This window comes from Gossypium hirsutum, chromosome A05 (assembly GCF_007990345.1).
Source record: "Gossypium hirsutum isolate 1008001.06 chromosome A05, Gossypium_hirsutum_v2.1, whole genome shotgun sequence".
Taxonomy (NCBI): domain Eukaryota; kingdom Viridiplantae; phylum Streptophyta; class Magnoliopsida; order Malvales; family Malvaceae; genus Gossypium; species Gossypium hirsutum.
Window position 1 is genome coordinate 82,285,105 of NC_053428.1, and position 11,764 is coordinate 82,296,868.

Consider the following 11,764-nt stretch of genomic DNA (forward strand, 5'->3'; position numbering starts at 1 on the left):
CTGTGCATGCTTTTCCTCCATTTGTCTCGCACCTCATTACTGGATGTACCTGAGTAGAACCAAGTAAACCATCAATCTTTTTATTTAGAAGTTCTACCTAGTTTGACAGCATAGTAACCGAATTGACGTTATAAACGCCTGCTGTTTTAGTTGGCTTAGTCCTCATGACTTGCCACTGATAGTTATTCAGTGACATTTCTTCAATAAATTCGTAAGCCTCTTCAGGTGTTTTGTTGTTGATGGTTCCCCCAGTAGCTGCGTCAACCATTTGTCGAGTCGAAGGATTCAGGCCATTATGGAACATTTGAACCTGTAGTCAAAGCGGTAACCCATGTTGGGGGGCACCTTCTCAAAAGGTCCTTGTATCTCTCCCATGCATCGTAGAGTGTTTCTAAATCCATCTGTACAAAAGAAGAGATATCATTGCGTAATTTAGCCATTTTAGCCAGCGAAAAATATTTTAGTAAAAATTTTTCGGTCATTTGTTCCCAAGTAGTAATTGACCCTCGTGGTAACGAGTTCAACCACTATTTGGCTTTGTTTCTAATGAAAAAGGGAATAACTGAAGACGAATGACATCGTCAAAAATGCCATTAATTTTAAATGTATCGCAGAATTCCAGGAAATTTGCCAAGTGGGTGTTTGGATTCTCATCCTACAAACCGTCAAACTGAACAAATTAATGTATCATTTGAATAGTGTTAGGTTGTAGTTCAAAGTTATTCTCAGCAATAGCAGGTCTAACTATGCTCGATTCAGTTCCTGTTAAAAAAGGTTTAGCATAATCATACATAGTGCGTGGAACAGGATTTTAATTAACCGCAATTGCAAGAGGTAGCTGATTGTCTTGGTTTTCAGCCATCTCTTCGGTTGGGGTTTGAGTATCGTCCTCTTGCTCGTTCTCTGTGTATCTTAAGCTTCACCTTATTTCTCTTTGGTTTCTGTGAACTGTGCGATCGATTTCTTCGTAAAAAACTAGTGGTCTTGACGGGTTTCTTCTAGTCATAAACTATAAAAACCTACCAAGAGAAAGAAAAAGTAAATTAATAAATAAAAATAAAATTAAATTAACTTGCAAGAAAAATAAATGGCTAAAGTAATAAAAATTGAGTGTTCCTAATATCTTAGTTCCCCGGCAACGGAGCCAAAAACTTGATCTTGATTTTCGTGACAGGTAATTTTTAAATATTTATAATGAATCGTTCTTGAAACTAACTATTATCACGATGAATGCAAGTGTACCTATCGAACAGTAGTATAGTTTTAGCAAGACCGGATTGTCGAACCCAAAGGAACTAAAGTACTAGTAATTACTATCTTTTTATTATCTAGCCTAAGAATAATGGGGTTTGTTTTAACTAACTAATTAACTAAACTAAGAAATCACAGAAAATAGAATTGGGGAATAACTTTTAGAAAACTCGATTGACTGAGACAATACCTAAGGAAAAATCCACCTAGAGTTTACTTGTTATTCTAGTTCCGAATCAGACGATTTATTCATTTAACTTGTTCTGTAGAGATCCCTAAGTTATGTTATTATCCCTATTCAAGACTAATAACTTCTAATCCCTAGATTGAATAATTGAGACTTTTCTCTAATTAACACCCTAGGGTTGCATTAACTCGATCTATGGATCCCCTTATTAGGTTTTACCCTAATCTGGCAAAATCTTGTCACCCTATCTCTAGGTGCGCAATCAACTCCGCTTAATTATGACAAATGTACTCTTGACAGGGTCTATTCCTCTTCTGAATAAGAGCTTATCTTGAATCAGTATCCTGGGATATCAAAACAAGAATTAAGAACACATAATTAAGAACAAGTTAAATATTTATCATACAATTCAGAAAATAATAACAAGATTCGTCTTAGGTTTCATTCCCCTTAGGTATTTAGGGGATTTAGTTCATAACTAAAAAGGAAAACATCTCAGAAGAATAATGAATACAAAACATAAAAAAAAACCCAAAACTCCTGAAAGGAAATTGAGGGGAGATCTTCAGTCTTGATGGTGACTCTGGCTTTTGAGATGGATCAATCGGCTTCCCTTGAGCAGTTCCCTACCTCCTTTTCTCTGTGCCTCCTATTTTCTTCCTCCTCTAGGGTGTATTTATAGGCTTTTGGAATGCCTAAGAACCCTCAAAAATGGCCTTTTTCGAATTAGACTCAACTGGGGCTCGGCAGGGACACGCCCATGTGAATCGTGCTTTGAATCTGCCAAATGGACACGGTCGTGTGGTCTGCCCGTGTGAGGAGGTCCAGGCCGTGTTGAATTTGTACTTTGGCCCATTTTTCTCTGTTTTTGGCTCGTTTCTCGTTCCTTTCGCTCTCCTATGCTCTCCTAAGTATAAAACATGAAATTAAAGCATTAGGAGCATCGAATTCACCAATTCTAAGGAAAAATCATTCATAAAATGTGTTAAGCATGGGTAAAAATATGTATAAATTACGGTTTATCAACTTAGTTTTCTTATGACTTCTTTGTTCACTTTTTGCTTCTTTGTTTAAAATTTTTGCTGCTGCTTTTATTTCTTTACCTTAGAGAATTTTCTTTGTGAATTCTCACTTTTGAAAGTAAGGTTGACTTAAGTAGATTTGAAGCAAAAGAATGGCCTAAGGCCACACAGTTTGTTAGACTAAAGTTCTAGCCCCATTACACTAGCTCATTGAAACCAAAAATGAATTCCATGTAGAACCAAATGAATATAAATTGATGGAAATGATGAAAGTAGAAAAATGAATTTGTTTTCTCACTGAGTATAGAAAGAACTTGAGAATTAATTTAAGGTTTTTGAATTATTATTTAGTTAATTAAATAATTAAAATTCTAAAACTAAATTAAATTAAATAGTCATTGTGAATCTGTTGTATATGAAAATTAAATATATTTCCTTATAGATTCTTTCACAGTAAAGTTGTCATGATTTAAATGACATTAGAATTGAGTTGAAAAAATTATGTAATTGAAAAATTATTTTATCTAATTAAATAAATAATATTTATTTTGAGAAAATAATATATTGAGTGGGATTAAATTATAAAGTGTTGGGGGTTAAAAGTTCAGAAAACACATATAATTAAACCAAATATAAGAGGACCAAATCCTTTAATACAAGATGAAAGAGGTGACAATCCTAGTAGTTTTACAAGGGTGTGCCACCCATCCTATTCTATATAGTAAGAATATTATTTTTCATTAAATAAATATTATTTGTGTTTTACCAATTCAACCAAGATTCTTCTGTCACTCTCCATAATTAGATCACACCAGTAGAACTATTTACATAATATTCATATATTGTAATTTACCAGAAAGTAGTGTGAATTTATTTTCTGAAAAATAAATTTTATTTTCTGGAATTACAATTTTACCGGTTTCTATTTAGAGAGAATTACTTTCCTACTGAAAGTAATAAGTTCATTTTATTTTTGTTTTGATTTGTGATTATTCGAGCTCACATTAAAAGTAATTCGTATTGCAAGAATAATGGAGAAAATTATTCGGTTGAAACTTAGGAACGTCTAAGATTTGTCTCGCACAAAGGACAAATACTTTTTAAAAGAAAAATTATTACTATAAATATTACGAGCCAATTCGATTTTTAAAATTTTAATTTTTCATTATAGAAAACCGTTTTTTAAACCATATTTTTTCAACAAAAAGATGCAAATTAAATTTGAGATTATATATTTATTTTTCATATGTTTCCATACTTGTTGAATTTTTATTCCTTTCCATAATAGAAAAGATGTAGAATATTAAATTTGAGAAAAATATGTCTTTTTTTTTTATAGAAAAAAGTTCGAAAAAAATTAAATCCATTAAACCTTACAAATCGGAATACCTGAGAGACACCCAGCGTAGTTGTAGGAAAATGTACAATATGCATGTATGTTAGTATACACTATCCCCACAAACTTTTATTTTTTCCTGTTTTCCTATTACATAGCAAAAATGTATGTAAAAGTTAAAAAAATAAAAACCTGCATCTTCCCTCCTCTGTCTCTCACTGTCTCTTAAATTTTTAATTTCGAATTTAGTCATCCAATGAGTTAAGGATTCCCCTGCTGTGCTGTGCTCTGCTGTGGCTGTGGCTGTGGCGCTGTGAGTTTGTGCTTTCCCTCATCCATCCATCCATCCATCCATCCTCGCTCCTTACTGTCAAATCTTTGTTTCTTAGCCTTTTCCTCTTCTAACCCTAACTTTCCCCTCTCTCTTCTCTTCTACATTCCTTCTTTCATTTCATCATAGCATCGCATTCTTCCGTTTTAGATTTTCGATATGGTGGTTCAATCGCCGCATTCGCTCCAGAGTTCTGTCCCTACGCCTAAAAACGGAACCAAAAGGGTCCAGATTCAGGTAAAAGAGAATGGTTCAGCGGTCACGGACAACGTCGCCGGACAACGGAGAGCCAGTGCCAGATTACAAGCCGCCAAACAGAAAGCTGAGATGGAGCTTTTGGCAAAGCGGAAACTGGAGCTTCTGAATGAAGATGTTGGACGTAGCACCAAAAAAGTTAATGTGGATGCTGAAAAGCTAAAGCTAAAGCTACAACCTGCTCAAACCGTGATCCAACAGCTTCCTGAGATTTCATCACTCCCTGCTGACCCTAAAATCAACAAGAAAGTGGCGAAAATGGTGGAACGAGCGGCCAAAATTGCAGAGGGGCTTGACGGTACCAATGCTCCCAATGTTGCCGAGAAAAGTGCACATATGAAGGTCAAGGAGACTATAAGGCTGTTCAACAAGCACTATCTTCACTTTGTTCAGGTCTGTCTCTATTTCTACTGATTTTCGGTCTTCATGTCAGTTGAAACTTCACTACTCTGGTTTCGTTATATAATATTTTGCATTGCATCCTGTTCATCATTTGAGATCGGTTAAGCAGATTTTATTCTTATACAATCTTTTCTAGTTCTTCATAGGAAGAGGAAAAGAGGTGCGGCGCAGCTAAAGTTGACAAGAAAGCCCTCAAGGCCAAGAAGAAGGCCAATGTAAGTTATTCTTGTCTTTTCTTTCAGTTATACGGCTCATGATAATCAAGCTTTACGTTTGTGTATCTTTGTGATAACTTTTCTGACGTTGTTGCCTCTTCTACCTGTGACAATGGTGAAACATGGATTCTTTTTTTCTCTTTCAGTCATGCAATACTTCTTAATTTCATTGTTAATGTACAAACTATTTGCAGAGAGGAAATGTTTCTGAGGCTGATGTTAAGGCCAAAGCTAAGCGACCTGACTTAAAGGCAATATCAAAGGCAAGTGAATGAAAATGTGCTGCCTGTTCTTTTCAGTGTCTCAGACTTGTGCTTTTTGTCTGTTTGGTTATTCTGTTTAAGACTTCATGTCTTTCATTTTCAGTTGTTCAAGGGTAAATTTATAAACTACCCACTTTCATATTTTCTCCTCTAGTTTGTTGATTCAAATCATATTGGTGAGATGGGATCATATGCTATGTTTCATTAGATGAAAAGTTGTCATAGCTCCTTATAAGAATAACATATTGTTAATTCTTTTTATATTTTTTTCCCTTGAAATATCAATAGGTATTTATTGGCTGTTTGGGTGAACTATGTTGAACTGTTCTGATGATTATGAATTAATGATAACTCTGTAAAACATTCTCGATTCCATTTCTTATTCTTATATTTCTTTTTCTTTAAGTATGGTATTATGGTGTTAAATTAATACTGATTTTGATGTTACACGCCCTAATATTTTCTCAAATTAAAACATTTGCAGATGATGGAGAGAAATGAGGTGCTTTATCCTGAGAAAAGGATAGGTAGCATTCCAGGTTGGTTGTGAGAGCTTATCCCAGTTGTGTTGTTTCATGCTGGTGTTAGTTGGCTAACGTGTGCTCTAATGGGCATTCCAGATCTTGTTTCATGAGTTTAAGAAATTATCCTCTAAGATGTATTTAATGTATGGCAGGCATTGATGTTGGTCATCGGTTTTATTCTCGTGCTGAAATGGTTGCGGTTGGTTTTCATAGCCACTGGTTGAATGGTATAGATTATATGGGACAGTCCTACAAGAAAGGGGTAATACATTCAATATTTTCCTGTGAATGGGTTTTAGTGATGTCTGCACTTTTTTAAAAGCTTTTTATTTATTTCTTCAATGGATGGCCCTTTGATTTAAAGATGCTTTATAACTGCATTATCATACCCTTTCTACCTTGTGCACTGCAAGTGTACTCTCAAGCCTGCCCAAAAATTGGATAGAATCCAGGTTGTGCAGGGGGTTTCCGCTGTTACTTTTGCTGTCATCAAGTGCTGATGGCTACCATTAAGAGCTGTTGTTGAGTAAAATATCTCTTAATAGAAACATGTATGAACATGACTTGACATCTGAAAATATGGTTGCCTCTTGCCCCTCTTTTTCCTTTCGTACCAGTTCAAGGCTTTCAGTTTCCATCTTCTCTAGAATCATGTTTTATTAACACTGTAATTGCCTTGCTTATTTTTTTTGTTTCCTTATTTATTTCTATTTAGACATTCTAGACAGCTTTTGCTTTTCCTGAATGAACTCTTTGGTGCATGCTCTTTAGGAGTCATTCGTTTGGATGTTTTCAATTGAGTGGGTTCTTTTGTTTTTGTTTGTCAAAGAACGAAACCATCGTGTCAATAACATTTACGACACAACCAGCTCTGTTTTGTTTTACATTTTTGTGGTTGGAAAACTGCAGGAGTATGAACACTATATATTCCCGCTTGCAGTAGCTATAGTTTTATCTGGCATGTATGAGGATGATTTAGATAATGCTGAAGATGTTGTTTACACTGGACAAGGAGGACATGACCTAACTGGTAATAAACGACAAATTCGAGATCAAGTTTTGGAACGTGGTAATCTGGCACTGAAGGTATGAATTTTAAGTTCTTATGGATTTACATTTTATATACTTGGATGGTTGTAGATTGAATTTGTTACTAGTTGGAAACTACATATATTTGAAATTTTCTCATCATACTTGGGATAAAATATTTAAATAGAGCGCAATGGCATGCTATCAATATAATTATGAAAATGGTTTGTCTTTTGTGCATGTTTATTTGAGACTAAATCACTATGTTGTTAGAATGAACAAAAAAAGAATCACTATGTCGTTAGATGCTTGCTAATCGCAATTGTCATATCTTGGGTTCAAGATAAAAGTTCTTTTGTGCATGTGCACGCATGTATCTTGATGTTATGTTAGTGTCAGAATGTCTTGTCTGGCATTTGATTATAGGTTTTAAATTCTGTTGCATCTTGAACTTTTTCAATGTTGGTAGTGTACATCTCATTGGAAGTTGTCTGCTTACTTTCTGCCTGATTTTATTTATAGAACTGTGTGGACCTTGGGGTGACTGTCAGAGTAGTTCGAGGTCATGAATGTGCTAATAGTTACTCTGGGAAAGTTTATACATATGATGGATTGTACAAGGTAAGTTTCTGACAATTTATTCAGCTTCTCATTTTCTAACATTTTATTTGTTGGTTCAGGTTGCATGATATGTTTTCATTAAATTTATCATGTTATATGTTGTGGCAATAAAATAAATGGTAGATTTACTTTTCCCATTGTCTGTATGAACTATGATGAATAAAACTGAAACCATATTCCTAATTCTTTGTGAATAATTTGAATGCATACGATCATATTATAGTTCCTTCTGCGATAAGAAACTGATCAAATATGGCAAATTTGGATAATTTTTTAATATGATTAACTTACCTTGGTGATTCCGTCATGGCTGAGTGAGTCTTGTTTTCTTCAACACAAACATGCAGTTCTCTTGCCGTTCTTGAGAGAAAGACTGATTATTCCAAATATTTTTCTTTCGGTAAAAGCCAAAAGTTAAAGTGATAGGATGGCTTCATTTTGCTCAAAAGATTATGCAAACAAGTAGTTTGTTGCATGTCTTCTTGATGGGTGACAACAAGCTCTGTACCTATCTCGTGCTATGGCTTAAATAACTGAATGTTGAGTGTTTTGTTTTGCTTTGCTTTGCTTTTTACAATTTTTTCAGTTTTCGGGTTGATTTGTCTTTTACTTGCTTGACATTGTAGCCTTGTGTTTTTTTATCATGCAAGGCACGGCATATTTTTTCCTGTAATTTCTTAAATATTTAAAAACTAGATAATATTCTTTTAGTCTTTTTTGGAAATTATCTTTTATAGTATTGGATGTGCCTTTAGTTTAGGGTTTTTTTTTTTAAATAATAATAGTAGTCTTTGTTGATTTGAGAAATTGATGCTTTTTACCTAGCGTTCAATAGGACACTATGCATTTCAATACCTGCTCCACATTTGCAGGTTGTTCACTACTGGGCAGAGAAGGGTATTTCTGGGTTCACTGTTTTCAAATATAGATTGAGGCGGCTTGAGGGGCAACCAACATTGACAACTAGCCAGGTTTACTATATATTTTATGATTTTGGTTGGCTACTTGCTCTAGAAGGCCATTTATCTTCAGACCCAATGTTATTTGAATTTCACTGAAGATAATGATTGTTCTGTTATACTTTCCCTGTAAATTGAATTTCCACATGCAAGTTTTAAAATGAGAATAAATCTGATATTTATTCATCCAAATAGAGTATGTAAGAGGTTTTAGTACAATGGTGTAATCGGTGAAATAGGACTACAGAGTCTGGACTCTCTTTGGAGTTTTATTTTCAAATTTCTGATCAAACTGGGATTACTTTGCTTTCATGAGAAGATCTGTAGATCTCAAAAGAATGATGCGAGAATTCCTGTTACAGGAATTTGGATTTTTCTGTTGGATCTAATTATTGTAATCATGTTTGTTTACTCTTATGATAGGTTCATTTTACCTATGGCCGTGTTCCCCAGTGTCTGTCAGAAATTCGCGGGTATTTGAAGAATTAAATATTACATAAAATAATTTCTTGCCATTAATCAAATTTTCTAGTGTCTCTCAATTCGATTGTTTATTGGTTAAGGCTGGTGTGTGAGGACATAAGTGGTGGTCAAGAAGTGGTTCCTATTCCAGCTACTAATTTGGTTGATGATCCACCTGTTGCACCAACAGGCAAGCTTAACTTTCTAATTTGTTTCTTAGTAATGTGTTTTCATGCAGAATGAAATCAATAATATATTAGAGATATGCTTCTGGTTATAAGTTCATACTAGTTCACCAATAACATATCTGATCTGCTTCTTCTCGTGAGTTTGATAGTCCATAGCTCATTGCCTTCTTCTAGTTTATTATTACTGATTTATCATCTTATGCTCCAAACCTGCCACACCATGTATGAGTGTAAATTTCACTCATTCTGTCTTCTGTTATCTCAAGATAAGTTCCTGTAGATCACTTTGCATGTAAATTGTTCATTGTTTCCCTTTGATAATCTTGTCTTGTCTACAAATCCTCATTTCTAAGTGACTTTTTCTCCTTTCTATTATCATTTGGTGGAAGAGGTCCATTGTTCACATGCTTAATTGTGTTGCACGTTTTTATGACAATCTATGTGAAATGGATTCTTCATTTTTCTTTTCTTTTCTTTTTTCTGGCCAAATTCATTTTTCCTTGAGAAGTCATGTCTGATACATGTGTCTGAAACATATTAGACATGGATATGGGGGTATATACTTGGGAAAAATTGAGCATTCACATACTAGTATCTAACACTCACTCGAGTCTGGGTAACATAGCTAATAATGACACTCTTTTCTTCACTTTTACTTATAGTTTCCCCTCCTTTTTTCCAACTTTATACTTTTTTTATAAAGATAGGTCCATTGATACAATCTTATGCATGCATAATAAGTTATTAAAATTCATCCTGTTCCTGTGTTTTCAGGTTACCAGTATAGCAAGTCAATGAAATTTGCGCGAAATATAAAGCTTCCTGCTAATGCTGCTGGATGTGATTGCAAGGGGCTTTGTTGGGATCCCAAAACTTGTGCATGTGCAAGGCTTAATGGTTCTGATTTTCCTTATGTGCACCGTGATGGTGGCAGGTAAAATCTTAGTAATAGGGAGGCTTAATGGCTTGCGCCGTACTCCTTTTTCTTATTGTTGAAGTTTATTGCTTAATTATGCTCCTGTTCCACTGCTTCAATTTCAGGTTAATTGAAGCCAAACATGTTGTTTTTGAATGTGGTCCAAAATGTGGCTGTGATCCAAGTTGTGTAAATCGTACATCTCAGAGAGGATTGAAATATCGACTTGAGGTTTCTTACTACTGCAAGAAAAACTACTCTGCTCGTTTTTGATTTGGTCCTCTTTGATTCTGGTTGAAATATTTCCAGATAAAATCTGACTTATGTGAATTGACAGGTCTTCCGTACTCCGAAGAAAGGATGGGCCGTTAGATCTTGGGATTTTATACCTGCTGGTGCCCCTGTTTGTGAATATATTGGAGTGCTCACGAGGACAGAAGAGCTGGATAATGTCTCTGAGAATAATTACATTTTTGACATTGATTGCTTGCAAACTATGAGGGGGCTCGGTGGCAGAGAGGTATGGATGGTCTCTTAGCATATAGTATTGCATTTTGCTTTCCATTTCAAGTTGTTGAGTATAATCTTTTTCAAACAAAACACTGTTCTCTGATTTGTGATATTACTGCTCTGAAATCATATACGATTGTATTTATGCTGTTATTCTTTTCCTTGACAGAGGCGGCAACTAGATGCATCCTTGCCAATGATCCAGAACATGGACAAAATTGACGAACAGAGATCAGAAAGTGTGCCAGAGTTCTGCATTGATGCTGCTTCTATTGGAAATGTTGCAAGATTTATCAATCATAGCTGTGAGCCTAACCTCTTTATCCAGTGTGTCCTGAGTGCACATCAAGATATTAAACTAGCTCGAGTAATGCTCTTTGCAGCAGACAGCATTCCTCCTTTGCAGGTGATTCCCCCTTATTTTGGTTTCTGTGGAAGCACCTTTTAAAATTTCATGGAAGGTGTTTGGTACCAATTTCTGGATTTTAATGTAATATCTTTAGTATTGCTTCATAAATTCTGATAACGCTTGGAGCTTGAGTTATATATCTATTGGTCTTATTATGATCTACTTATATTTCTGTCTTGGGTTGGCTGGTGTTTGGAGTGACTGGATGAAATTTTGATATTTTGTTTGTAGGAGCTGACGTATGACTATGGGTATGCCCTTGATAGCGTTCATGGTCCTGATGGGAAGGTAAAAAAGATGGCATGCTACTGTGGAGCAGAAGGCTGCAGGAAGCGCCTATTCTAGGTCCTGAAGTCGCTTTCATTTCTATCTGCCTGATTTGTTCATGTCAACTTTTCCTTACAAATGGTGGGCAAACATGTAGGTTTTGTTGCGTTTTGTATATGGCCAGCTGTTGCTGGTTGTTACATCTGTCTTTTCTATGTTATTGCAAGTGTAGAAATCTTGTATCCTATATGAGGAAGTACAGTATGTACTGATTCCAATAGATCAGAGCTCAAGGGAATTTTAATGAAAAAAAGAGAAAAAAACAACTTTTTTTGCTCAATCAATGTGGTTTATGTGGTGGATGTCTTGTTCTGGTTGCAAGTGTTTTGTGCGTTGATGATGCAGAATCTCGGACCCAAATCATAACCCAAAAGATAGTTTTGTTGAATGTGGATGAACGGTTCTTGGAAATAATCAAATCTGAAAAATGTCGATTGAAATAGAAGTAGAATGATACGGCGAGAGAAGAAAGGATAAGGAACAAGGAAGAAACAGAACTTAATTTCACCGAGAATTAAGCATAACTGATATTTTCCCCTCACTCAGCCTAAAAGGGA

General features: G+C 35.0%; 1 protein-coding gene and 1 non-coding gene across 3 annotated transcripts; both read left to right on the plus strand.

Annotated features, from left to right (window-relative positions):
• The first annotated feature begins 331 nt into the window (after positions 1-331).
• LOC121230095 (small nucleolar RNA R71) lies at positions 332-434 on the plus strand. Its single transcript, XR_005928047.1, has one exon. It is a non-coding gene; the product is annotated as a small nucleolar RNA R71 (small nucleolar RNA).
• A 3,482-nt stretch (positions 435-3,916) lies between these two features.
• Positions 3,917-11,487, plus strand: LOC107948509 (histone-lysine N-methyltransferase, H3 lysine-9 specific SUVH4). 2 transcript variants are annotated; one of them, XM_016883083.2, is made up of 15 exons: positions 3,917-4,775; positions 4,931-4,999; positions 5,194-5,262; positions 5,747-5,801; positions 5,939-6,048; positions 6,696-6,872; positions 7,338-7,436; positions 8,309-8,407; positions 8,819-8,868; positions 8,959-9,047; positions 9,820-9,979; positions 10,087-10,192; positions 10,299-10,481; positions 10,641-10,877; positions 11,112-11,487. In XM_016883083.2, exons 1-15 carry the CDS (start codon positions 4,287-4,289, stop codon positions 11,223-11,225), a joined length of 2,106 nt encoding a protein of 701 aa, XP_016738572.2. In that variant the 5' UTR covers positions 3,917-4,286; the 3' UTR covers positions 11,226-11,487. The 2 variants fall into 2 exon arrangements, with proteins under 2 accessions (XP_016738572.2, XP_040968463.1); XM_041112529.1 differs by having other exon boundaries at positions 4,636-4,775; positions 4,921-4,999.
• Positions 11,488-11,764: the final 277 nt, after the last annotated feature.

Excerpts from the sequence above, each read along its gene's own strand:
- LOC107948509 (XM_016883083.2), top strand. The coding sequence starts at position 4,287 with ATGGTGGTTCAATCGCCGCATTCGCTCCAGAGTTCTGTCCCTACGCCT. Across the intron at positions 5,263-5,746 it reads ACTTAAAGGCAATATCAAAG|ATGATGGAGAGAAATGAGGT; the intron begins GCAAGTGAATGA and ends AAACATTTGCAG. Across the intron at positions 7,437-8,308 it reads CATATGATGGATTGTACAAG|GTTGTTCACTACTGGGCAGA; the intron begins GTAAGTTTCTGA and ends CCACATTTGCAG.